Source organism: Mycteria americana, chromosome 6, assembly GCF_035582795.1.
Source record: "Mycteria americana isolate JAX WOST 10 ecotype Jacksonville Zoo and Gardens chromosome 6, USCA_MyAme_1.0, whole genome shotgun sequence".
In the NCBI taxonomy this organism is placed as follows: domain Eukaryota; kingdom Metazoa; phylum Chordata; class Aves; order Ciconiiformes; family Ciconiidae; genus Mycteria; species Mycteria americana.
This window is the reverse complement of record NC_134370.1, coordinates 53,969,675-53,997,476: the sequence shown is the minus strand read 5'-3', so window position 1 is coordinate 53,997,476 and position 27,802 is coordinate 53,969,675. Positions and strand designations below refer to the sequence as shown.

The 27,802-nt window shown below is 37.9% G+C and overlaps 1 protein-coding gene across 9 annotated transcripts in view; it reads right to left on the bottom strand.

Moving 5' to 3' along the window:
* The window catches only part of THSD4 (thrombospondin type 1 domain containing 4), a 347,378-nt gene that overhangs the window by 201,806 nt on the left and 117,770 nt on the right, over positions 1–27,802 (bottom strand). For all 9 annotated transcript variants that reach the window (XM_075505878.1, XM_075505877.1, XM_075505879.1 and 6 more), the window contains one exon: positions 8,147–8,283. In XM_075505878.1, the coding sequence (XP_075361993.1) occupies positions 8,147–8,283 (137 nt within the window). The remainder of the gene's footprint in view (positions 1–8,146; positions 8,284–27,802) is intronic.

Here is a 27,802-nt window from a genome sequence, read left to right as displayed (position 1 = left end):
GGTTCTCTTGGTACTTAAAAGGCATTAACTATATATTAGTAATTCCTGCATAAAAGACATCACATAAAACACTTCCACCTCAACCACAGTACAGAGTACATAATTCTTCATCAGTTTGCCTCTTTTGTGAATGCAGTACCATGCTGCAAGCTATCTTACTACAGGCTATCACAGAATTGTTAGTTAGTTTTGTTAGAATACATTAATGAATACTCTGGAAAGGGACTGAGAAAAAGGAACAGTTTTGAGATCACATTTATTTTGTATTTTTATCCACACTCCTTTTTTTTTTGTCTACACTTAATTTCCACATCATGGCAGAAAACTAGTAATTCAGAAGCAGAACCAGGGATCAAGAGCTCAGGTTTGTTTATGAACAACCATGTGAAGGAACTGGTGTGTTACTGAATGTTTCTTAATAAACACTCTCAGCATCCTTTGATAGTAGTATATTACTATATTACAGGACTTTATCTTGCTTCTTTAAAAGCATGTTAGGTGCAGAGCACGACTCTACTGGGAAGATTACTAAAGTGCATGCACTGCTGTTTGTAACATGAACTCAAAACAATCAAGTTCATCTCTCTCACTTCCTACCCAGCAAATGCTGCCAGTTGTAGGCCTCAGAAAGACACTTAAAATTACTATCAACAGCTTCAAGCAAAAAGAGAAACTTTAAACAAGAAAGTCAAAACTAAAAGGACTGTCATTAAAAAAGATACTACACTAAAATCCTGAAAAAAGGGTCTAAAACATAGGAACAGAAAAAAAATGACTGGCAGGGAATTATAGAGGTTGGTTTACTCTTCAGCTGCTAGAATCATCAGCTGTCTTGGAGTCAAAGACTGAAGAAGAGAGTAAATACTCAATGCTAGACCCAGAGAAAGTCAGTAGCACCCAAGAGTGACCATTTGATTATTGCAACCTAGGGAATACTGCCAGATTAATAAAACAAACCTGGCTTCACTTGCAGCCTGATAAATATCAACCTGTTTAATCAGGGAAAAAAACCAAGGCCCAACAACATACAGTATTTTTATTTTCTATTCCATTAGTATCCCCAGCATTCTTGAAAACTTTAAATTATTTTAGTTTTTATTTTGGGTTTCTTAAAATAATGTATTATTTTGAAATTAGTTCAGGGAGAAGAGTACCTCAAATGTAGTAAGATCCCCTAATTGTATCACTTAAGCATTAGAGACAATAGCATTGGCTTTCAGAACTATTTTTGTATTGATACAATTAAGTTCAACACTGGTATGTATTTTCTAACACTGTTATTCAACCCATGAAGACAGATTCATACTACAGACTAAGGATTACATTCTACCTTTTTAGAAAGACCTCTGAATTTGCAAAATAATTGTTAAAAAGAATGGCAGAAATAAGAACAAATTAAAGCTTCACACAACTCCTTTCCTTTCCTACATCTCAAGCTGCTTCAGATAGGCAGGTTATACGCTATTGACTACATTTGACAGGAAAACAGAGACACAGAGTGCAGCATAGAGATAATCAGAATTTGGGTTAACCATTCTATGGCACACTACAGCATCCATTTTTGCTTCAAACTGAAGTAAAGCAAACATTTTCCAAGCAATATGCTATGCAGAATATTTAAAAGCAGTTAAGAAACATTTTAGAATGAAGACATTCTAATTGCATAACACTACAGCAGTAAGATATAATGTAATTGGAAGTTCTAGTGTTCTAGTATTTTATTTTTTAAATCTTCAGAGTTACACAAGTAAGCTGTTTCCTCTTTGCTGCTTAAGAAAATGATCTAGATAATTTGATCTAAAAGAAGGAATATATTTCATACAATTATAAGCATCAGTTAACCTTAATTACACATTCTATTGATATGCTATGGAACTTGAAATGATAAAGAAAATTTTACAAATTGTTTAATTTTTTTTAATTCTGATTAGGACATTTTTCAAGATTGAGATTTTACTTCAGGTATTTGACACTGGATTTTTTTATCATTTAAAAAAAAGGTCTGTTTAATCAGGCTTTTTCTAGCATAAGTATTTTATTTTACTTTTTCCCAGCAGCTCTGTTGGAAACATTTTAATATACAGCAATAACATTTTTCTCCAGTACTTAGAGCTGTAAGCCAAATTTTAATGTTATTGAACTACGTTGTGTCTTTTCACAAGTTTCTTGTCAGGCTGTAGTTCAACAAAACAGTGACATCTCGCTTTGGGGCTCCAAGTGCTGGAGCAAAAAAAAAGGTTATGTACACAATTATGACATGCAGATCTTATATAAATTCACTGTCATTAAATTAAATTTATTTAAAAATTTCATGCCTGCCTAAGGTTATTTCAGTGGGTTTTATTCCATACCTATACTGCGTTAACTTAAAGTGAATCAAAAACAGTTTGTCCCCCCATAACTGGCTTAAAACTGGGGAAAAAAAAAACCAAAACACAGCACTAGCATAAATGCTGGATTATATGGGCTGAATAAATATGTTAAATGCCACTGTAAGTAACATCTGACCCTGATAACATCTTTATTACTGGGTTATTCATAATGAAACTAAAGAGCACAGAACCATAGATTCAGATAGCAGATTCATGGAAGAGTGAGGAGCTCCATCCTTTGGATTATGAGGTCTTTCTCAGGACAAGAGGCTGATAGGCAAGGGGAGAAGAACAAATATACAGACCTAGTGCTTACTCATTTTATTTGAACTTAACTAACTTGAATGCTTTGCTATTCACAATTTCCTATCATCAGATTTTACATCAGTGTTAGCTCAGTTCAAAGGTAGTAAAGTTATCCTTTCAGTATCTTTTACATGCAGTGATTGCACCTGCTGTGTATCAGCTATCAGAAGCAACTTAAATTAGGTCATGGCCAAAGATCATATGCCAAAAAAAATTTTAGTGTTGCTTTATAAATGGAGGAAGGCAGAAAGACTTTTTAGACAGTGAGGTCAAGAAACCTTACAGAGGCTCACTTATCTGTAAAACATCTAACAGAAAACTATGCAAACAAAGGGAAGAAGTGGCAAAAAGAGTTTTTTCTTAGCTCCCAGGAACCTGTTTCTTCCATTAACACCTTATTAATGCCAGGCAGGTGTTTCCCAATGCAATGCTTGGCATTAGCAAGTCATTATGAAAAGAAACAATGAAGAGTCCTATTTCCAACAGCCAAGAAATTATAATGGTATATATGAAAAGGCAGAGAGAAGGAGAGCACATTCTATTGTAACTATAGTTTTTCACTTTTATGGTATGTTTTACAGATCAACCATTTTTCCTTGAAAGAAAAAGCCTCCAACCGAGGCTCCATACACAGTATGAGCAAAACTAAATAATGATCTGGCAAAACGCTGGGTCTTGCCTCTTTGAATGCATCCTACCTACTCCCTGAATGGGTCTTAGAGCTCAGAGCATGGTGTCCTCAGCTACTATTGACAGAAATGAAACAAAAATTAAGAAAAAAGCAAGCCTTGAATATTAACAAACTAGAGATTCGATTTTGATTCTGAAATGCATCTCAGCATCTGAATGCCATTAGGCTCCACAACCTAGTTCTCCACTTCCACAGAGCGTATCCTGTGTGTGATCATATCCTGGGCAAAGCCTTGGTGACAATTCTCTGCAGCATGCAACTCCTTAACACAGCGGCTCCCATTGTAAAAACAACGTAAGTAATTCACTATTTTAAGGTCCACTTTTAGGATAAGGTCAAATAACTAGAAGCAGTTCATTAACTTGGTCGTCCTCAAATACAAACAATGCTTGACACCAATCTTCACTTGCCTTTGTGCTAGTTAGGCTAATACCAAAGTACTGATGGCCAGAGCACGCCACTGAGGCACAGACCAATGTTTCATTTGGTACAGTTTCTCAGGCTGCTTTCAAAGTCTTTGTATCTCAAGACATAGAGCTTTACGAAGTTCCTGTGCAGAGTACGCCCCCTCTTCTGAGCAACCAAGCAAGATGAACAAGCAACCACAAACATTCTCTGTAATTCAGCTGAAGGACAGATATGGATATCCATGTGCCCTTGCTTCTGCTATATTAATCCAGGTATTAGGTTCTTCCTTACATTATTATTGATAAAAAATGAACACTGTAATGCCCAAGGAACAAGGAGAAAAGCTTCACAGAAGCTAGCACTGTACAGAGTTACTTGCTCAGAAGAACCTACAAACTAAATAGAAGAGGACAGAGACAGGAGGGAAGTCTGGCTCCAACTTTAAGAAAGCGCACACAAACAAAAAAAACAAATCCACCCCAGACCCTTTTTTTCAGTGTAAGTAATCAGCATTACACAAGTTGAGATTCCTACAAAAACCAGATTCTTTACCCTTACAAAAACAACCATAGGACTACTCTGTATTCCAACATATATGAGTTATGAGAATAACCCTAACTTACAGAAAGTCCACAGTTCTCATCATTCTGATCTGTTACTCTGATCCTACAGTCATTAAGAATTCTCTAACTTAAAACAATAATGCCACCTACAGTTCTGCTACCTGGACACTAGTGCACGTCAGCAGAGTTCCAAATGGGAGCTCCTTGCCTAATGTTTTTCTGATGGAGATTTAGCATGCTTGGCTATGCTTCCTATAGCTGACTTAAGTTACCTCCCTATAAAGTTTACAAGGATTTCAACATTTGATGCATTTCTTTTTTAAATGCAAGTAAAATCTCTACTACCAGTCATTTTGCTATGGAAGTTACTCACTGTGTGCATTTTAAAACTGCTCAGATATTTTCAGTTAACTTCAGAAGTTAACTGGAAGATGAAAATAAACTACAAGGCAAGAGAAAATGTAATATAAAAATCAGGAGAGAGAAAATAGTTGTTTCAGGTACCTTTAAAAGATAGCTACAGTTCCCACCCAAATGAAGTTTTATGTGAAATGCTAATCAATACTTTTGTAAAGTGCGCCACTGCATGGTAACTAACATCTCTGCAAAACCAATTTGCTTCACAGCTCACAAATAACCTTTTTTTCTGTCTCCGAAACTACAATGAGTCAGTGCTCACACCTGCCCAAGTATTGGGAGAGACTTCTTCTACCAGAAGTGTCCTCGATGCATGCAAAAAGTGCATGCAACATACTTCCCTATAGGTACATTTAGTAAACTATGGTCAAGGCCAAAATTATTAAGAGCATTCTTTCCTCATACTTTGCTTTATTTATTAAAACCTCCTCAATATTCTACGTGCATTTTTCTTCTAAACTTAGAAGTTACCGAGTAGGATCATCCCAGTGGCTCCAGAAGAAATAAAAGGATACAGTGATTTAAAACAAGCAGAAAAAATATCTCAAAACAAGAAAACACACACTTCTGGCTAAACAGCAAGTTGAAGAAGCACCATTTGTAGGCATTCTTTAACTTAACATCACTGTGAACATTTAGAGTTAGGAGAAGGGTAGCAAATGTATTAAAACAAATGAAACATACTTAATAATACTGAAACGTATTCAAAGCATATATATTAGCAATAACCATCTGTGGCACTAAATAAAAATTTTGAAAAAATAAAAGTGAAACTCAATAGGACTGTCAATGAAAAAGTTCATTCACTTTCCAAAATTCATCAGAAAGAACATTGTTCGAATGTGCAGAAAAAAAATTTAACAGAGAAATAATAAAACTGATTATCAAAATCATTGTTATACTCCTTTCTTCTGCATAGGTAGAATATCACCCAGTTCTTCCTATTTTGCCTAGTTTTATTTTAAAATTATTTAATTGCTTTAATAAGGTTTCATTTCACTAGAATTCAGAGTCTAGTCTACACCAGGAAGTACATAATCTTTTCAATGATGAGTGAACTTTTTTTCGTAGTACTTGCATTATTACATGTGCCAGTTATTGCAATGTCACAGACAAATAAGAAAGTGAAAAAAAACCAAAAAAATTAGGATATTTCATCATAAGAACATATTAAGTTTTGTTAAAAGACTATGTCTGAAAAATGAGCTTTTACATATCGCCTCTTGTGCTGGACAAGTTATAAAGTTTTTACTTCCAACTCTGGGGGTCAGTTGAACAAAAGAACAGCAAACAGTGAAAAAAGACACTCTCTGGAAGTAAGGAAATGGTTACTGGGATGCTGTTCAGAGTTCTAACTTTCCTGCATGATATTGTAAAGGCCACAACAACCAGGCTTTAAGAAGTACTTTTGTAGATACTACTGTTTTTAAAATCTCTTATGCTATAGTTCATCTTTGCTGATAAGATTAAACAATAGTTCAGGTTTAAAAGCCTATTCTATCTAACATTGGTTAACAACTCAAAAAGGAGAGAATTAATGTATTAAACATTCTGGTTTTGACATTAAGACAAAACTTCCCTTTAATGTATTTTCAGTGTTAACAGGTGTGACTGCATTTTATATATTGAGAACTTCTAACTAATGTTACTTGTGGTTGCCTTACATAATATTTTAAATGGTTAAAAAGTGAGAAGTGAGAAATACCTTACTTTATATATGTTTAATTTTTATTTCAGATGAAGGTAAACTTGTCTCTATCTTATTCTTTATTCTGTTTCTAAGTAATTTTTATTACAGCAACATTTTCCATCTTTTGTTTCTAAGAATAAGGTAAATCGAAAATACTAGCCAGAAACAATGGTCCTGATGCAAAAAACAGATCATGTTTTTTAACACAAGGATAGTATTGTTCTGGTAATGCAGCAAAATGTCCAACAGAGGGTGATAGAGACCATAAATTCGTTAGACACTTAAATTATCTGACCAAAAAAAAAAAAAAAAGTGCCGCTAAGGAAGAGCTACCTACTACAAAGATTTGAATAAGCTTCCTTACTTGAGAAACATTTTCCGTTAACTGTAAATGCTGACAACCTGTCAGAAAAATATTCTCTTAAGCATCTGACAGTACAAAACTTAAATTTGATTCTATAATTACTACATCCTTCAGCTACATCCATGTTCACTCTACAGTGTATAATACCAATGTTAAGTAAAACTATTTTATTTTTAATAGTTTTTTATTTTTCCCCCCAGTTTTCCCAGTCATAGATCAGAACTGTAATTAAAACAAATTTCTGGCCCTTTTTGAATTGGTTTGAGATCAAGGAAAGCTTTAAAGAATAATCTTCACACAGATCTATCACCTACAAAGGAGATTCAAAGCTATGGCTTTGCTCGCACTAAGAAATACAGAACAGAAACATACGTGGCATTGTCCAGATGTGCACAAAGAGGAGTCTGGACATGCAGAGGAAAAGTTTGTATTAATAAGTGATTTGTTCTGGCAAACCAACTATTTAAACTGAACTTGACCTTTCGCTATTTGAGTTCATGAGTCACATCTGACCCACTTCTGCTTCTTTTGCCAACATATTATGGGAAACATGAGCCAAGTGTCAAATGCCCCTTGCTAGGAATTTATTTCTTTCACTAACCTTACTTGAAAGATTACAAACTTTTTTTTCTAAACACTGTAACATTTTGTTTAAAATTGCTACCATCTTGCAGAAAGCAGTCTACTTATTCATTACAAAGGGAATCCACACAGCAGACTGCAAAAAGTCAACACAGTAGCTCCTTCTGAACCCTTGAAAAATAACCATTCACTCAAGTATTTTCTAAGAGAACATCACTGCTGAGTAAATGGACAGCCAGTAAGACCTGATTCTTAAAAATGGCAAACATGGACCAATCAGAAAAGTTACACTAACACCGGCTAAAAAGCAATCAAAATAAACACATAACTGAATAAACCATTATGTTGCAGAGTGAAAAAGAATCTCAACTCTAAAGTTTAATCAAAGAAAGATATTATATTTCTCTCTTATTTAAGCTTCCAATCTTTGTGTTCTGATTCTTTCACAGAATCTCTTCTGTAGAAAGCTAAGTATGTGGAAAAAGCTCACTAGAAGTCACCTCAACTGTGGCCAAAACACCTTCTGAATCCAATCTTTCAGCATTCCATAGTTTGTTCTCAGTAGACAGAAACATTAGTTAAGAAACAAAACCTATAATAATAAAATTTAACATTTTTCACATCTACTTTAAAAAAAAACAAGGAGAGAAGTTCAAGACACCATTTCACAGGTACAGTTGTATCAACCTCTTAGAGAAATTAAACACGGCATAGACAGTCTACAGGCAGACTTGCTAGAGATAGTAGCCTTACCTTGCACTGCCCTGCCACACAGATTGAAGTTCCATTTTGGTCACAGGGTGTCCCATCTATCACCTTTTCAGCTTGTCTCACATAGAATCGGTAGCCTATCGCACGGCAATTCAGCTCACACTTCTGACTTCCCTTCACTGTGGAAAGAGACAAAAGTCCTCATTATAAAGACCACAGCAGTAGCTTTAAAAAGGAAAAGCCCATTAAACTAACACTAGGGGGTGAGAGGAAGAAACAAATAGGCAAACTGAATGCAATGTGAACGACTACATCAAATGAATGGTGATTAAGAAACCAACTCCAAGGTAAGGATTCCAACATACCTTATGAAAATTTAAACAGTATCTCAGTTTTTAATGACAGATATTTTCCTAAGTGACCAAGAGTATATTTAGTTTTATAAAAATTTTGGCAAATTTGGTAAATTTTGCCAAATAAATTAAATTAATAATTAAATTATAAATTGATAAATTAAACAATTAATACCTAAAATAAAATTTAAATTTAAATTAAATAATTAAATTAAATAATTTTTTGCCAAATTTAAAGCATAACAACATGTTATGACATTTCATAACTCCTAAGTGTCAGCAAAATTACACTGTACTCAGAAAGATGTGCATCAAATTAGGCTCACATATAGCCACCAGTCAGTTCACATCAAATAAGCATACTAACATTTAGCATTAAGAAACACAGAAAACAAGCTAGGTGCAAATTTTTTTAAAATCCATTATTTTTTCTTCTTAATTTTTACAAGTTGCACTTTAGTGACTATACCTTAGTTCAAGAGAAAATTAAGAAAAGAACAAGTCTTTGATTTTTAAAAAATATATAAAAAGCATCATTATTCAAAACCTCATGATACCTGTTGACATGCAAGAACCAGAAGGAAATCAGTCCATTGAACTCTGGGCAAGAGGAATACAGAAGACAAGAAACAGTTATCTTCTCCTGTGAAAATCTGTTACTTAAATAGATATACAGCCTACCACTCCACAAATGCTATCAAGTTTGTTAACACATTTGTGTAGTCTTTCAATTTCAAATCATCTGTCATGTTGAAGTTGCACAGTCATTACCCCTATTTGCCAACTGAAATAACGACAACTTCAGTTTCTTTCTAACCAGAGTAGAACTGTTACACAGTGGCGGTGAGGTGCAAACAGAATTCCTTTTTCTTTTGACAATACTTTCCCTGCTGTTGTTATCAAAAACTAAAACTCCCCTGACTTCACCAAGCTTCAGCTCAAACTCTATAACTGAAACCCCCTATTTAATCTTTCAAAGGAGATGCTATACACCTTAGTTAGCTGCTAAAACATGGTATTCCCTGGATTTTCTACCTGACTTAAGTGTTATTTTTGAATCTTCAGCTAAGACATAACAAATAGCCAAAATAAATACATGCAATTAGTTCAAATATATATTTAACATCTCTTTTCTCTAAAAGTAACAAACTTTCAGCTCAACTTAAGTTACCCCCTGTGCGGACACAGGATTAGTGCAGATCAGTTTGAAATTTGAACTTTGGATCATGCAGCTACTTAATTGCCAGTCGTATATATAATCTATTGCATTTGGCAATCTTTTGATAAAATCCTCAAAAACCTCTACTAACGTTAAGTGAGGTCAAAGATCTGTTTACCTATTTCCCTTTTTGCAGAAGCTATGCATGCCATGCTCAACTAGGTAGTTCTTCCACTGGCTACTTTTCTAAGATAGATTCACTAGCTTATCATTCCAAGGACTTCACTTAGTTATTTCAAAAAAAAAAAAAAAAAAAAAGAAAGAGGTATTTCCTGCAGTTCAATCTCCAAGTATAACAGTTAGTTTTAATGATAAACTGAGCATTACTCTTAGCAGCTTAGTCACTTCACACATAACTATTCTCAGAATTCTCAAATAAACATAATCCAGCTTCAGTGATTCATTACATTTGAAATCAACTTGTCCTTTTCTGTCTGAAAGTGTCCTATTTTTATAACCTGCAACACTAGCTGTCAAGCAGCACCTCTGCAGTGTACATTTTCTTATCTTCCCATTCCCTAAAATCAACTCAAAGTAGCCATTTAGGGTTTCTGAGATGTCCTTATCTTCTATGTTGATTCCCTTTAGTTCAAAGTATCCTGAAGCCTCACATTCCTGTACTCTTCCTCCTCCTAATCTCTCTCATTTGTTTTTGATCCTTTAAAATATTTATTCTTGAAATTCTCAGTTTGCCTTCCAGATCCCAAAAAAAGTTTTGTGCTACTCAGAAAGATGAAGAAATTAACTGCTGAAGCATGGTATTTTTTCCTGGACATATCTCTTCCTTTATTTATGATTTTATAGGTAAGCCTACTTCATTGCTAAAGCAGCATATTAACAACCACAAGCAGACTGAGCTTACTTGCTCTGTAAAATATTACTCCTATTTCATAACTTTTGTCTTTCATTCTTTCTTATTAGGAACTGTTCCTGCTCATACAAAAGGAAATATTAAAACAGCCACTGGCTTTGACCAGTACCCCCCAAATTAAATAAATAAATCAAGCCTTAACAATAAACATACACCAGAATAAAAGTTGGTATGAGCATCTCACCCTATAACCCTTTGGTCTTCGATATTCTGATTCTTGTGATGAGCAACTGTAAGGCACTGCCTTGGTTACTCATATACCAACTACTACTCCCTAAAGACAATGTTCCCATATGTCAAAGATCTGAAAAAAACCTTTGTGTAAGAAGAGCAAAGTCTGCTAACTGAATTGCCCCTATTGAATGAGAGGCATTTCCCATTAGGATTTTATGTAAGCATTGTGTATTTACTATGCATAAATTACAGCAGAACAAACACATTTTAGAATTCCCTTGTAAAACAAGATACCACACTAGTAAAAAGTACTCCATTGCCTATTAAGCTCACATGTATCTTGACACCCTCCCTTACCCATTATTTTGCCACAACTCTTGAGTTTTTATAGTTTAAGCTGTAGGTCAAGCTACACTATTGGCTTGGCAACTGGACATAAAATGTCAATTAAACAATGAGCTGTGAAGCGATTGACTCCACACAGGCAACATATTTTAGTACTATGTCATGTGATCCCAGACTTTACAAAACGATCTATGTGACCTCAGGGAATAGAGTAAGGCTTCTAGGTGAAGACCTTCCAAACTAGCTGGCAGCAGGACACATTTCCACTCAAAAATGGGCTCTTTTTAAGTGTGACACAGTTACTAAGACAGTTCACTATACAGGTACTGTTTCACACGTCCTCCTAGTGTATTTGCTTTTCATTCTCATGCCCACCTTAGCACAACCAAGTCTTTGTGGAAATTCTCACCTTACCCTACCTTATTAAATAGTGAATTTGGGTGAAATTTAATGCTACCGCACAGGTTCTGCCAGACATATTCATTTAACTTTAATTCATTCATATTGATTTAACTGAAGGAGGTGCCTTTAGTAAATAATCCTAGTAACATGTAATGTTTGGTTTTCATTTTACAGACTGAAAAAGTATCTAAATCAAAAAAATCATTATGTTTCTTGTAACGTCCTTGCCAAACTAGCCCAAAGTACCTCAGGGATATCCTGGGCTTGTCTAAACTGCAAGACTTGGGGTTTTTCTCAAGTCCTCTGTTGAAACTTACCTTCCACCTTTCCTTACAACCAACAAGACCCAGGCAGGCAAGAATGGTACCACAGCACAGTTCTGCCACCTCCCACTTCACCAGTAAGGGTACCGAGACCTCACGTTTAATTACAAACTGCACCTGTTCTGCATCAGAGCAGATATTGCAGTGAAACCTTTCTACCATAAATTAATCCTTTTACATGTTCTACCAAGACACAAAAGCCCTGAAGATGGGCACTAATTTAGAAATAATTACCCTTCCAAACAGATGAAACCTGCAGTCTGCCACTACCAGCCGTAACACCACTAAGTCCAAAAACCAACCTGCTTTGCAGTTAACTTGTCCTATTCATTGATGCACTAAAATTCACAAAGAGAATGTATTTTGCATTGCATGTGTACTGACAAATATGTGTAAACCTGGAAAAAGAGGAAATGTGATTTTCTGAAGTGCTATTGTATCAAGTTTACATAGTAAGCCATAGTCAAAATGAATGCAAGAGTGGAAGAGTAGGGGCAATCTATACATTAAGTTATAGTTGCTTTTATTCTCCTAAGATTGATTTAATTGATCAAAGTTAAATCACAATTAAGTATCAACACATCTCATTTCCCCTAAACAGCCTGTTTAAATGCAGATTTCAGCGCAGTGCAGGTTTGAGAAGAAAAATTCAACTGTGCAACCCACCCACACATTTTTTAAAGGGAAAAAGAGGGATTTAGATGTCACCACATTACAACCAATGGCTGCAGTTCAAACTAGGTCCTTCAGACTAAGGTCTCTTCGCTGACCTGGCTGAGAGGCAGGACAGAGCAGTAGCACGCCTGCTGGGAAGCACAAGCAAGCATGGGAAAAACTGTCCTCCCCCAGGGTTCACAGGCTGACGCTCAAAGAACAATCCTAAACTCCTTTTAATCCCACTATTAGGAAAACACAGGTTTGTACGAGCCCACGACACATGCTCCCGGCGCAAGGCGTTGTCACCCTGATGAAGAGGCACTGCAGCCCTGACAGGCCCGGCACTACAAGCAGGCTCCAGTGGCACCAGGGCACCTCAGGGGAAGAGAGCACTGAAAGCGATCACTTGAACACAAGCCATAATACAGCAAATCCTGTTGGAGGAAACTCCTGGATGAGACATTAAAACAAACGGGACAATAAACGAATACTCCCTGCAATGGAACTCCCTTGTTTTTCTCTCGGGCTCGCCATGGGTCTAGCTACATTCAGGGAGCACAACCCTCTCCGCACCACCCCCCCGCTGCCGCCCGCCTTCTAGAAGGTTCGGCCGCGCAGTCCTGAGGGAGACGAGCTCTGCCACGCAGCCGCCACGGCAGCTCTGGGCCTGGCCAGCCGCTGGGGGAAAATCACCAGAGTAGCTACACAGTGCTGGAAATAATTTCTGCCTTGTGCCCTCACTTACTACCTGGCACAAGAGGTGAATTATTCCCTCCATGTAGGAACTCTCCTTAATTTTACTCTCATCCCGCATCGATCTCGGCCCTCATTGATTTCATTAAATGAAAGTGTAAGAAATTAATGTCCTCAAAAAATACCCAGCCCAAATCTAAAACCTGTGCATATTTTAAAAGGCAGAAAGTCACCATTTTGGAAACATTCCTACTTGCAGAAGCTTTTGAATAGATCTGTTTGCATTTCATTGAGAAAGAATATTTCCAAATGTTAAAACTTCTCTGGAAGGGAGTTCTCCAGCCAAATTAAGCGCATTGCTCCTTATGCCTTGCTCAGAGGTACACGGCAGGAGCCCTCAAAGAGAATGGCTGGCAGCAAAGATCCCCCAAATTCAACTCACCTTCCCTCAGTGCTTGGTCAAGGCTGACGGAACCCGTAAGAACAGGAGGGAGAGGCCAAGGCAGCTGGGGTCACTGTGTACATCTGCACATGCTCCATCCTCCATAGGACTAAAACCTCCCACCCCTGCAGAGCCCCTGTCTCCTGCCCTCCACTCAGGGCTTCCTCCTTTCTTCTGATCTTCTGGCTTCCCTCTGCAGAAGGCCTAAAAGGAACTCCCCTCCCTGAAGTGAGCAGCTCCACACCAGAGCATGTGCAGGGGGTGCTTTTGGACTTCACGTCAGCTATTCCCTTCCTTCAGCTTCCTCTTCTAATACATTCCTCCATCTTCACCAACCTCTAGCCCAGGGAAATGCGGCAGGGAGGAAAACAGACACAGTGGATAAGCAGGCCGAGCGGGTGGTAGAGCTACTCAGCAGTGAGCTTGAAGAGATACAGAGAGAGCTCAACAGGCGGCTTGCCAATGCAAGGAATTTCAATCTAATGATATTCTTAGGAAAAAATGTTACAAGAAAGAGTATTCCAACTGCAACACATTTGCTAAATAATGTATTCAGCTGTTCAAAGAGAAATTTAAAATAGCCACAGAACCAAAAAAACCCCAGGAAATAATGCACAAATCAAATCAAAATGCAACTGATCAGTGAACTAATTGACATTGTGCACAACCATACACTGACTGCCCTTACAAAATGTAGTAAATTCCTCCTTTCTGTTTCAGCTCCTGAGATTGCAAGCTGCTTGGAGCATGTACTGTGTCTTACTGCATGCACATTAAGTCTCCCACCACAGACAACGCCAGCTGTAGGTGCAACCAGAATAAATGATACCGCAAAGAAACCTCACGTTCCCCATGCTGCGAGGTAGCGACTGGAATGTTCAAACTCTCCTTGGTAGTTCCTCAGTTCAAATCTTAATTTAATGTGAGATTCAGACTCCCCGTTGTTATCTATGTAGCAATTCTAGTTCTCCGCAGAACGTTACAGAATGCTTTTACCATTTGTCATTTTTTGTAAGCTTGCCTAAACATCTAAAAATAGTTAGTAACAAGCTCTGCAATTTGAGAAACATGCCTTGAGGGTGCCCATAGAGAAGTGGCATGCAAACTCTTGGCAAGCAAATATCACATTCATGCTAATACTACATTATGGGATTAAGCAAATTTAAATTAGACTTCATTCTGTGTGCACACTGCCTTGTAAAGTCAACTCCAGTGCTTCTCCATAACGAGCCAAGATACACTCATCCACAATGTGTCAGAACCGATTGTTCCAGGAACAAGTTGTCTCCACATAGCTCAGTTATTTTCAGGGCCTAGCTCGCCATGGGCTGTAATTCAGTATTTACTCAGGATAAAAGCTATGAATCTGCTTTACAGGAAGTGTAATGGGACACAGCAGACACCGGAAAAACTTTTAAAGAGATGTGCTCATGTCTACCCATGTAACATCTACTTTAGTTAAAGTTTATCAGTGCTGTGGGATTTCAGTGATAGACTTGCAGGTTACTGACACTCTTGGTTATCCCACACAAGCCCACGGGGCAGAGAAGGAAGAATGGTACGGTAAGAAGTCTGGCAAGTCTCAGGCTTCTGTATCCACTATGCTTGTTAGTAAAGCTATAGTGAGTCTACAGGCTGATGTCATCTAAATAAAGCAGTGGTCCCTTCCATTCAGGAGACGTAATTTAATAAGTACTGTGTTCACTAATGCAGAACTTACAGTTTTGTAAAACCAAAGTTTCTGTTTAAGGTTTTATTTGCATATAGGAAGTGCTTCAAGACACGTGTACATACGGGAAAACAAAGACAGGTCCAAGACACTACTAGCAGAAGTCCAGTCCTTTTGCATACTACTGTGGCTGTAAGCTGACAGCTACATTGCAGACTTAAGAGTAATACACCATGCCAGACAGACCTAAATGTGACAATTCCATACTAAGAAGCATCTACCAGTGATCACCTGCAGAGCTCAGCATGGATGACAAGTGTTGGTGTAGTACTAAATGTAGGCAACTTTGTTTATGCAGCTTCCTATACAAAGAAGGAAAACGTGTAGGAAACAAAAAATACCACATTCCCTACAAAGCTTTCAGAAAAGCAGCACTACTTTGTTTAAGGTTTCACCGTTTAGGATAATGGACTACGTTGGCTTAGTTAGCAGTACTGGAACATTAGTTCGAGTTTTGCAGTTTAAGAATGGAGGCTATCAGGTCCATAACAGAAAACTGATCCTGAATCAGGTTGGTTTTCCACTGATGGACAGTTACAAGTTTTTGAAGTGGCTGGAAGGAATAATGCTTTTTACAGTAGTTACCTGTTGCCAGATTTCTAAATAACAATATGCAAACATTTTCCAGGAAATAATTATCATGCAACTACATTTGGTCTTTCCAAGAGAAATACTAATGTGGTGTGATCTGTTTTATTTGAGTCTCTTTTGATATTTTGTCCTTATTAGGCTTGGGAACATCTCTTGACAATAACCAGAAAGAATTGTGTTTATTTTTTACTTTGTCCCTTTCAGTTTTGTTAACTTCTTATAAACTTTTATTACTCTGGCTCAGATTTTTTTTTTACCCAAAAAAAAATCATTTTCCATTCTTCATTCCAGTGATGGAAGAACATTTCCTTTTTTTTTTTTTACTTCCACTTTTCATTTTCTCATGTAATAAAGATGTTTACTACTTTACCTTGTCTAAACAACTTAATATATATATAAAATATTTTCTGCACCGGTGTTCAGATATTAAGAAAAAAAAAATTCAACCTTTTATAACGGAACTGCAAGTACATTTTAACAAATAAGAAGCCTAAAGGGAAGATATTCAAACAAACTCCTCATCTTTACCTGAATATACCACAGTTTGTTCTGCTCCCAGATCCAGTAAGTCCTATGTTAAAAGGTCATGCAGAACTACTGCTGAGTAGATACAGTGAAGATTTTTCTTCAGTGAACAGAAATACTTCCAAAAGGCCCCAATGTTCCATAATCTTGTCTTCATATTTAGTGTTTATGGCCATAAGAAACTTGCAAACATTGTCATTTACTCCCGTTTTCCTGGTTTCTCCATTCCCCCCAAATCCCTTTGTCATTAAAAAACTATTAATGATACCTTATAGATGTACTGTCATCCAGTAAAAATAGCTGGAAAGTTGATTATTATTCTCCAATGAAATTAAAAGAAACCAACCAGAAACAAGTAATTCATAAAAACACACACATTCAAGTCTCTCTTGACCAGCTAGACATCTGGAAATCAGCAAAAGGTGTAAGTTTGATGTGCTTTTATTAAATTTCTTTTTGTTCTGACTGCCTAAAAATTTGTCTTAACATAGTATGAATGTTCTACCTGGGTCCCACTGTAAAAGGAGAGGAATGTAGGTATTTGGGAAGCTGTGATGTTCAATAAAAACTTCTGAACTGTCCGCAATGAGCTCAGTCATGTCTGCCATTTTGAATTACATCTACAAGAGTGAGAAATCCAAACAGTTGCCTTAACAACCTTCAACGGTTTTTTTCTTTTTTTACAGTATGTAGAAACAGTAATAACTCATACAACAAGGGATTTTGCACAGTAACAGTAGCATAACTGCTCTATGACATAAACATCAGGCATTTACACCGTGAATGGCAGAGGATCATTATCAGAATATGTACTGCTCCAGTTTCTGCTCTGTTTACAGCTTTTACAGGCATTGGAGAAATCCTAAAAATATAATCATTGAGCCATAATTAAATAAAGCATCTATAAACAACTGTGCCTGCTTCAAATCACTGCATATTGCAAGGTGGCCAGTCTTTCCCAGTTGAGGGTATTTCTGTATCCTCTGATCACTGTGGAAGTCTAGTCCAAGGCTTTGGGAAACCACAACACAACTCCCAATTCCTTGTCTTTGCTGTTTCTTTGTTAACAATAATTTTCTTCAATTGGTGCTCAAAACTGAGTTTTTCATTTGAACTTTAAATCAATACATACACATTTGTCTACAAAAACTTTAAGATGCGTTCACTCATAACAATTTAAATCCAAACTGTAGATGTTGATGTGCTGTTGGCCTCAGTTCAGCAAAGCACTTAATCAGGTGGTTTACATGAGTACCTGAATAGTAAGTACTGTTGGCTTCAGTAGAACTGCCACAAGTTACATGTTTAACAGTGGCTCAAGGCCAGTATCCCTTTAAATGACATGACCAGGTAATACAGTTACTTCTACAGACCTTAGTTTTTACTGTGTTGCATTTGGAACTCTTTTCTGAATTTAAAGCAGGGGGGAACCAACAACTAAAAATGCCTGTTTTCAGATCAGCCTTTCATTTGGTAGGCAGTCAGAATCCAGAGACTACCATTTGTCAGTCACTGAAGACATCGGCCACTGGATGTCTCCACTGCCCTATGCAAACATAGATTGAAGTTCTCTGTCAGTGAAAAAAAAAGTTTTTTTAAAAGGCATTTATCTGTATTTACAAGCCACCACTTATACTTTGCATACAGTGCACAGCGGCCATACAGACTTGCACTCCCTGACCCTCAGAACAGCCAGGAGATGGCAGTTTCATGTGGACTGCGCTTCTGGTGAAGCTTTGCATAACAGCTCCCAGTATGTAAAATAAAAATTATTAAAATGTTGCTAGATAAGTAGAAGAAAACCAAACAGCAGTTGCTTAAGCTCAAAACTTTTTGCTTCCCTTTATATCCAGCAACAGCTAAAATTGTATCAGTAAAACCCTCATAACATGATGGGTGAAGAACTGTCCAAAATGTCAAGCATGGGTGCTTCTAAAGGGTAGGGAAGTTTTCTCCTCACCATTTTACTCTTTCGCTGGCATAGATGGCTAATTCATGTAAATCTGATTAAATCAAACATTTAGTAATTGTATGGTCTGACATCCCCTAGAAACTGTACAAGATAGACTATTAGGATTTCATGGAAGATGCCCTCTCTTGCAGAGAGACTATACAGAATTTATTAAAAATAAAATGAAAAAATTTAGGGAACATATTATTAAAGCCCAAACTACAGAGAAAAAACAAATTATAACTAATCTAAACAATCTCATTTTCCATCCAGATTTTTTTTTTTTCCTCCCCTGGCACTAATCAGAGACGAAAACCTGCTATATGCAGTCCAATTTCTCATCTGGAAAATACAGAACATAAAGTGCTCTGTCCCATGAAGTGCTGATCACTTCCTGAGGGAGGCTGAGAGCTATCAGTCCCAGCTGCTGTCAGTTTGGGATGTTCTGAAAGGAGCCTGGTACTGTTTTCTGTCTGTCTTTAAAATTTGAAAGAACTGAGTATTTCTATTTGACTCTATTAGAATCTTACGGCCTCTGAAATCTCAGCTTGCATCCAGGTCTGTGTTTTGAAATACGATTCTATCTCCATCAGCACATTAGTACCCCAGAAAAATTTGCAAAGTAGAACAATGTAAAATTGTTGTATAAAATCAATACTTTGCAACGTTAGTAAATATACTTCCAAATCCCGCTTTCAGACTTTCCACAGAGTGCTTGGCCATTTTTATTCAAATCAATTCTACTGAAGAAGGACTTCATGTCACACTTCAGAATAATAAATGCCAAAGGTAGATGGGAAGAAAGGAGATTCAAGTTTGGGCTTGTGAAGCCCCCAGCAACATTCCAGACAAAAGCTTTCAGTCATCTCTTAAGGGAGTTTATTTATGCTTACAAAGTTAAATGTCTTAGAAGTCTCTCTCCTATTAAAACATGAACTCTGTATTTCAACACTAAAAATTCCCAAAGTAATACTTGTCATGAAAAGACCATGAGTCTGATCTATCATCTGATCTATCCAGATCTCTAGTATTTAATAAAACTCCTAACAAGGATCCACAGAAAGTCTTGCTTCATATTTGTGTATCAATGGAGTTTTCATGTAAACTAATGGCATGCTTTTACATATGTAAGAAGTCACTCCTCGCTGAAGTGCATCCTAACCTTTCTTTGATACGAAGATAAAAAACTACCAAGTAGCCAAATCTGACAGCAGTGGAAGGAGGCAACACTGAACGCTGCTGTTTCTTGCTCTCAAACTCCTGTACAAAATGAGCCAGCTCTCACTGACTCATTTTGTTGCATGATTGGCAAGAAATTTTTCTTTTCTTTCTTCAACAGAACTTACTCTGAAAAGTACAGATTGCGTTAAAGTCAAAATGCTTTCTGAAGTTATGCTTCTCTGACTTATTTAGCTGGGGGGGGGAAGAAGAAACATTTTATCTCTAAAAATAAAAATTGCTATACCATTACTTACATGAAATGATGACACTATATATTTTAAAAAATTTTTTATATAGGAAACAACTTTCATTTTACTTTAATTACACAACTCAGAGACAATAATAATGTTTTCAGTCATCTCAAGCCACAATTTTTTTAGTTTCTTTAAACAGACTGAATTTGCCAAGATTTCCCAGCCAAATCATTTTGGATAAACTCATAATAATCCTTATCATTCCCCGCCTCTTTACCCCTGCTTTCTCCAGAGGAGGCAGTGACTCTGAAACACATCTTTTTTCCACAAATGCGGTTTCTGGACTGATTAACATACTGCAAATAACTTCCTATCTCTCTGACTGATAACCTCATTATTTACAGTTTTTGGTGCTGACATGAACACGGCAGCTTTGATGAATACAGACTTAAAATCCACTACCTGTGGTTGTATAAACTAAATGAAGTTACAGTTGATTTACACAATCTGAGAATAAGCCATCTTTTTAAAATCATAATTATTACCAGTTTGCTTTATTGAGCAATATTATTTTCTTCAGAAGCAAACTATTGATAAAATAAGCTTTTATGAAAAGCTCCAGCACCTAGACAAGATGAGACAGTCATTACTGAGAAAGGATGGCATGCGGATTCTTTAATGTCATGCATCTGCATGTGCTGATGAAATTACAGAATAAATAAAGGGGAAAACACAGAAAGAGGTTTAAAACTGGGGGGGGAGGAAGACCTGGTAAATCAACCTGATAGTCTCAGGTTCAGAGTCTACAAAAAAGCACTGATGTTATTTTGGTTCTCTGTGATGCCCAGTTATATTGTTGGGGAGCCACAGATACCACATAGTCCTTAACTGACCATGCTGTTCTTGTCACTAAATATATTGCTATTATACCAATCACCTGTGTGTAAATTAATGGAAATATAAATATGTATAATGAACTAATTTTTACTTATATCCAGCTGAGCTATTTTCCTGTTCCTGTACACTAGAATAAGCAGCTCTATAAATGATTAAACATACTGCAACCCAGGCTGCCAGGGAAGCGCTCATACCTGAAACAAGCACACGAGAGTCTTGTCACGGAAAGGTCTGAGATTGCCATCTTCACAGCTAAGGAGAGAAGCCGTAACTTGTGCTACATATGAAGGCTTTGTAACTGAAAGAAAGCATCTACTTTTATACTCTTTAAACACAGGATCCTTAGCATGTACGTGTATCAAAGGGCAAAGCAAAAGAGGAGACTAAATCCCTGTTTTTAAGGGTTTGTAACTGAGGATTCTTTGCTCTGGAACACCAAGAAATTACTACCAGAAGGAACAAAATCAGAAACAAGCAGCAGCTAAAAGTCAGCCCCATACTGACTGTCACCGTCCCTTCGGAAATACATGTCAATATGTTCTGACTGAGCCTTATACACTTAAGGACTGACTTAAGTAAAAAAACTATTACGGGGTGATGAGTGTTTCTGAAATACTAGAAGAGACTTGTACTTATTTAAATATTAATATAGCTATTATTGGGTCTAAAATGTCCTAAGTGTATTTCTGTGGCCTCCTGCCACAGTCCTTTAATAGGCAAATAAATTCTTAAGGATTAGTTAAAACATTCTGTGCTTTTATTTACATACTTACCAAAGATATTTATTTCTTACATTCTCATAAACATTAGTTAGAAAAATTAATGACCGTTAGAACAATGTTTTCACTAGGATGCCAGTGACCTGGAGCTCACTCAGTTAACTTGAAAGCTGCTTTCCCTCTGGTAGCAGATAAAGTCCTAAACGTTCAGTGTTTGGAGATTTGGTTTCACATTACATTTATTTTTAAGACTATTCTTATATAAATAGCTATAATGATCATTGCTGAGACTCAAGATTTCTTAGTAACTTTGCTTCTGATTTTTTTTTTTTTTTTAATTTAGGTCTTTGAAGTTTTCACACTTTGATTGCTAGATGTTAAGATCCCTGCAGAAAACTGAAAGGTACCAACTCAGTGAGCTTGGATCTGGGAAAATCTAACAGCAAGGCACTGGGAAGCCAGTTATTGCTCCCTGATGCTGGGAGCTGGTCTCCACTAGCTCTGACCCTGGCACTACTAGCCTCTATGCTCTTAGCAATTCGACTTCAAACTAACAAAGATTAAGTTCTCTCCTCACCTCCCATATTTCTCTCAGCTAAGGGGAAAATCAAGGTGTCTGATAAAAGACTACTTTCACATTGAAAGTTTTGCCCCACAAAACTAGGATCTGTCTGTCTCGCACTCATTTGTGGAATTACCCTAAATCCCATGCCTCCCAGCACAGCACTAGGGTGCCCAGAGCAGGGCTGTAAGGCTTCTTCCTGAGGAGGGCTGCAGTCACCACTGCAGGGAAGCTGCATGCCAGAGTGCTTTCCAATTTGATGTGCCCTTCTGCCTACAAATTTTGCTAGATTATCATTACAGGCAATAAATAGAACTAGATACTCTAAACAAAGTATGTGGCAACTTCCTCCTCTCATCCCCCATATTCTCCCTGAGAGTTTGCTTTTTTAAGACAGATGGAAAGAGCTGACAATGTAGGTTTTGCCATCAGACCTTCAAGCGGTCACACAGCAGGACATGTCACCTGCAGATAAACCTGGGGTGCCTAGAGCAGTTGAACTCCATGGACTCACCCCTGGGCACTTGTAGAAATTACTGAAGCAATCTCAGGGCAGTTGTTATCTTTGAGAACTACGGAGGGTGTGTCAGATGACAGAAAACTAGAAAGGGACAAACAGTTTCTGAGCTGTGAAGTGCAGAGCAAGGAGGAGCTGAGAAACGCTGAACAAGTCAAGTCAGTTTCATTTCCTGGAAAAATTCCGCAAGAATTCTAACCCACTGTTCATACACACCCATAAAATAATCGGGGCAGCAGCAGCAACCAGTATGGATTTGTCAAGATAAAAATCTTGTCAAACCCATTTAATTTCCTTCTACAAACAGCCTCTGCGTGCGGGAGAAGCGGTGGCTGTGATTTAGCTTGGCTTTTCTAAGCTGTTCCACACTTCTTCAAGCTAGGAAAATGCCATCTAGAAGAAATTGCTATAAGGGATGTGCAAAATTGGTTCGAAAACTATACTCAGTAGTTCACTGGCTGGGTTTTGCTATGTATTGAGCGAGAATCTGCAAGATCCTTCCTAAGTACAGTTCCAGTGTATGGTTTCATGCATGAAGTATATGATGGCATAGAGAGATGATATTCAGAGATAACACCAAGCTGGGAAAGGCAGCAAGAACATTGGAGGTAAGAATCGGAGTTCAGAAGGGATGTTGACAGCCTGGGGAAGGGTCTGAAAAGGCAGAATGAAATGTAACAGGGATTGGTGCAATGTCCTACATTTATGACAGAATAACTACCAGCACAAACACAGGTCTGAGTAACTAATGGGGAAGGAGTAATTACACAAGGAATCTGGAGTGGTGACAGTGGATCTCATTTAACGTGAGACATCAAAGGAGTGAACTTACAGAAAATAAGCAAGTATTGTACGAGTAGGTATAAAGCAGAAGGTAGTCTGCAAATCACATCAGTAACTCTAACATTCAGCTGGAGCACTGCATCCACTTCTGGACGCAGGTCCACATGAAGACCGTCCAGAGGAGAGTGTGTGACCAGCGCTCTAGAAAACACGACCAAAGAGGGAAGATTCAAATCATGGTGCTGTTTTGAAAAAACAGAAGGGATGACAGTCTCCAAGTAGAGATAAAGTACAGAAGGGAATAAAACTGTTCCTATGTGCACTGTGAACTGGACAGGAGGTAAGGGGCCAAAGTTGTAGCATGGAAGATTTGTATTATACTTCACAGAAAAATTTCCACTGGAAGGAATAATGAAGCAACGCTTACTTATGGAGACTGCAGAATCTCCATCACTGGAGAATGCCACTGGGACAAACTGAATGAAGTCCCTTGCTCTTTTAAAGGGTTCAGTTTCCTAACCTAGGATCTCGTGGAGCACACAAGCCTTCCTATGTTTATTGACTGACTTCTTCCTTCTTCCACAGTGCCTAGTTATAAAAGATGCAGCAGTAGCTTTCATTCAAAATATTTTTGCTGTCATACAGTAAACTTTGAGATGCTGTTGTTTACCATCAAGGAAATTGTTACTATTAATACAAACAGTTCACAGCACTTTCTGCATGAATAAACCTCATACTGTGGCTTCTCCCCAAAGAAATGTAAATATACAAGTGCAGTCCTAGATACTCATCTGTTCAGAGTTCAAAATGAAAAAGAAGGAAGATTTTGTTACACCTGGCTGGACTCCGTCCCAGAGAATTGCACCAAGGAGTATTAACCATTAATTGTAAAAATATTTCTGATAGGTCAGGTTTATATTCTGGAAGGCAGTAAACTGTGAAATTTCACAGTCTTGCAAATCTTACCTCTAGTTCTGGACTGCAGAAAGCATAATTAAGATACATAGTTTTCTGTGACCAAAATTGTATATGAAAAGCATCTTCAGCTTGATCAGTGTACAGCTGTGAGTCTAACAGAGTAGGAGCGATGCAAGTACTAACACTTAAAAATCTTTCTGGAAATATTATCACCATTATGCCAAAAACAACCCATACAGTAACTGCTGCATCAAATGCCTAGATAACATCAAACACATATATTTGCGCTTCAGGCTGTTGATTTAAAGATTGCTGTTCATAATTTTCTTAGTTTATAAGAAAATTACTCTTAAATAATGACATATGCTGCGACTACTGCAAAGCATCTTACCTTCTCTGAAACACCTTAGTTTCTATCAACCTTAGATTCGCCCCTTGAGCCATCTCAGTATAAATGTCTTAATAGGACGTTGGAGGTCAAACCATGAATCTCTAATAATGAAAATATCAGGATGATCATGTGGTAATTAAGTACATGCTTCAAAACTAGAAAATCCTTCTCTTGAATGATAATATAATTGTTATCATCATAAGGGAGCAATACAGAGCACGTTTGTTTAAAGCTTCACTTTTTAATTTCCATACCACAGTAGCCAACAGTTACCAATGTGTGAAAGTATCAGAACCATTTTGAAGATCTGAAACAATAAAGTTTTTCACTTTTGTGAAATGTAATTTCAAGATGTTAAAGCCACAATTTATAATCATCTTACAATGAATGTGTGAGGCAAATTAGCCTATTGCTTTGCATCCGTGCAGCCGGGATACTAGACACAAAACAATACAGAATTTTAGCAGAGACATGGGACATTGCAAAAATGTTTCCAAACCCTCAAGAAAGCTAAGTTAATAAACCATGTCCAGCCTAGTTACATTCATTCGTCCCAAAGCAAGTAGGGGGGAGAGGGAATGAATGTTTAAATGTGCAACTCATTTTTAAATGCCTGTATCAATTAATGCTTGTTAACATAGCATAGAAAGAGGGACACACATTAATACAGCTCCCTTAAAATTTGCTAAAGCTGTTCTCCCCATCCCTTCCTCAAGTTGGAGTCAATGCCACATAGTAATGCAGCAATCCTTTCAAGTTTGGCAGTAAGACTGCAGGCAAATATGTAAGCTATTCACAGAATCACAGAATCATATAGGTTGGAAAAGACCTTTAAGATCATTGAGTCCAACCATTAACCTAACACTGCCAAGACCACCACTATACCATGTCCCTAAGCACCTCATCCAAACGTCTTTTAAATACCTCCAGGGATGGCGACTCAACCACTTCCCTGGGCAGCCTGTTCCAATGCTTGATAACCCTTTCAGGGAAGTAAAATTTCCTAATATCCAGTCTAAACCTCCCCTGGCGCAACTTGAGGCCATTTCCTCTCATCCTACCACTTGTTACCTGGGAGAAGAGACCGACCCCCACCTCTCTACAACTTCCTTCAGGCAGTTGTAGAGAACAATAAGGTCTCCCCTGAGCCTCCTTTTCTCCAGGCTAAACCACCCCAGTTCCCTCAGCCGCTACTCATCAGACTTCTGCTCCAGACCCTTCACCAGCTTCGTTGCCCTTCTCTGGACACGCTCCAGCACCTCCATGTCTCTCTTGTAGTGAGGGGCCCAAAACTGAACACAGCATTCGAGGTGCGGCCTCACCAGTGCCGAGTACAGGGGCACGATCACTTCCCTAGTCCTGCTGGCCACGCTACTTCTGATACAAGCCAGGATGCCATTGGCTTTCTTGGCCACCTGGGCACACTGCTGGCTCATATTCAGCTGGCTATCGACCAACACCCCCAGGTCCTTTTCTGCCAGGCAGCTTTCCAGCCACTCTTCCCCAAGCCTGTAGCGTTGCATGGGGTTGCTGTGGCCCAAGTGCAGGACCTTGCACTTGGCCTTGTTAAACCTCAGACAATTGACCTCGGTCCATCGATCCAGCCTGTCCAGGTCCCTCTGTAGGGCCTTCCTCCCCTCAAGCAGATCAACACTCCCACACAACTTGGTGTCATCTGCAAACTTACTGAGGGTGCACTGGATCCCTTCATCCCGATCATTGATAAAGATATTAAACAGAACTGTCCCCAACACAGAGCCCTGGGGAACACCGCTTGTGACCAGCCACCAACTGGAGTAAACTCCATTCACCACCACTCTTTGGGCCCGGCCATCCAGCCAGTTCTTTACCCAGCGAAGTACACCCATCCAAGCCATGAGCAGCCAGTTTCTCCAGAAGAATGCTGTGGGAAACCGTGTCAAAGGTTTTCACATATATTATCAAAAAATGGAGGGCAAGCACATTTTGTGATTTAGGATTCACCTGGTACAGACCTTATGGAGGAAGAAACTGTGCTGAAATAGCAGAGGTAGCTTTACTAACTGTAAAGTATCTGAGGGGGAAAGAAGGGGAAACTTCAGCAAAACGCTATTGTGAAAAAATAATGAGTCACACTCACAGACTTTAAATATAAATTACCTCTCTTTTAACCAAAAAGTAGCTGTACAAAAGCTGATGTTAACTGTTATCCATTTTCCATTGAAACCGTTCTGTACTGGCTCAAACACTTCAAAACTACATATACATACAAACTTTCAGCAGCTCACCCACCCCCTTTCTGAATTACTGCCTGCTCTTCTGGTGAAAATAAGCTGGTTAAGTCGTTTAAGCAGCCTACTCAATGTGATGCCCACTGCATAGTGAGTAATCAAGGATTCAGGGGAAAAAATCCACTGCTGCTCTTACCGAGAAACACAAGAGGGTTTTGCACTGTTATTCAATACTCAGGCTAATAAAAGCAATTAAATATCCCTCCTCATTCAATAGTGTCTTTTATTTGGCATTCTCCTGAATTCTAAAATATTCTGTGGTGAAACAGGAGTGTAGACGTGAACTGACACTACCCTATCATTGCAAGGGAACGGCAAAATTTTATCTAGTGCAATGACTGTGTCTTTAAAGGAAAACAGAGGAAAGTCAGAGGAAAAATATAACAGCTCTCAAGTTGCATTAGCTGCTTTTCTTCTGGAATTAATAATTACTGGACAAGAGATGTTGCCAAGGAAATGACTTATTCAGATAGATTCTGAGAAGGAGATTACTGATGAAATAAATATTTTGAATTTTGCATCTCTCTAAAAGTCTAGTGACCTTCTGTTACAATAGGCCCGAGGATACTGACCCTTTCAAGTATTTGTGCTAGATAAATCTTACATGTGCTAACACTTCAGCTATTCCAAAGCTTATTGCCTGTATATTGACCAGCTTATACACAACACAAAACAAAATAATTTATTACATTAATTGCATACTCTTGAGAACTCCTGTGAAGATGCAAGAGAATTCAAAACATATGGAGGTATTTTCCTTGACTATGGACTATATTAAAAGGAAACTGTATTAGTTACAATGAGGAATTACTGTAGACAGATATCTGCCACAGACATACTGCATGATATTTAACATTATAACATTTACAGTGCACATGAGGGCCTGATCCAGAAATTTGCACTGCCCTGGGATGCACAGATGCATCAGGAAAACTGTTTTGGTTCCTTCAT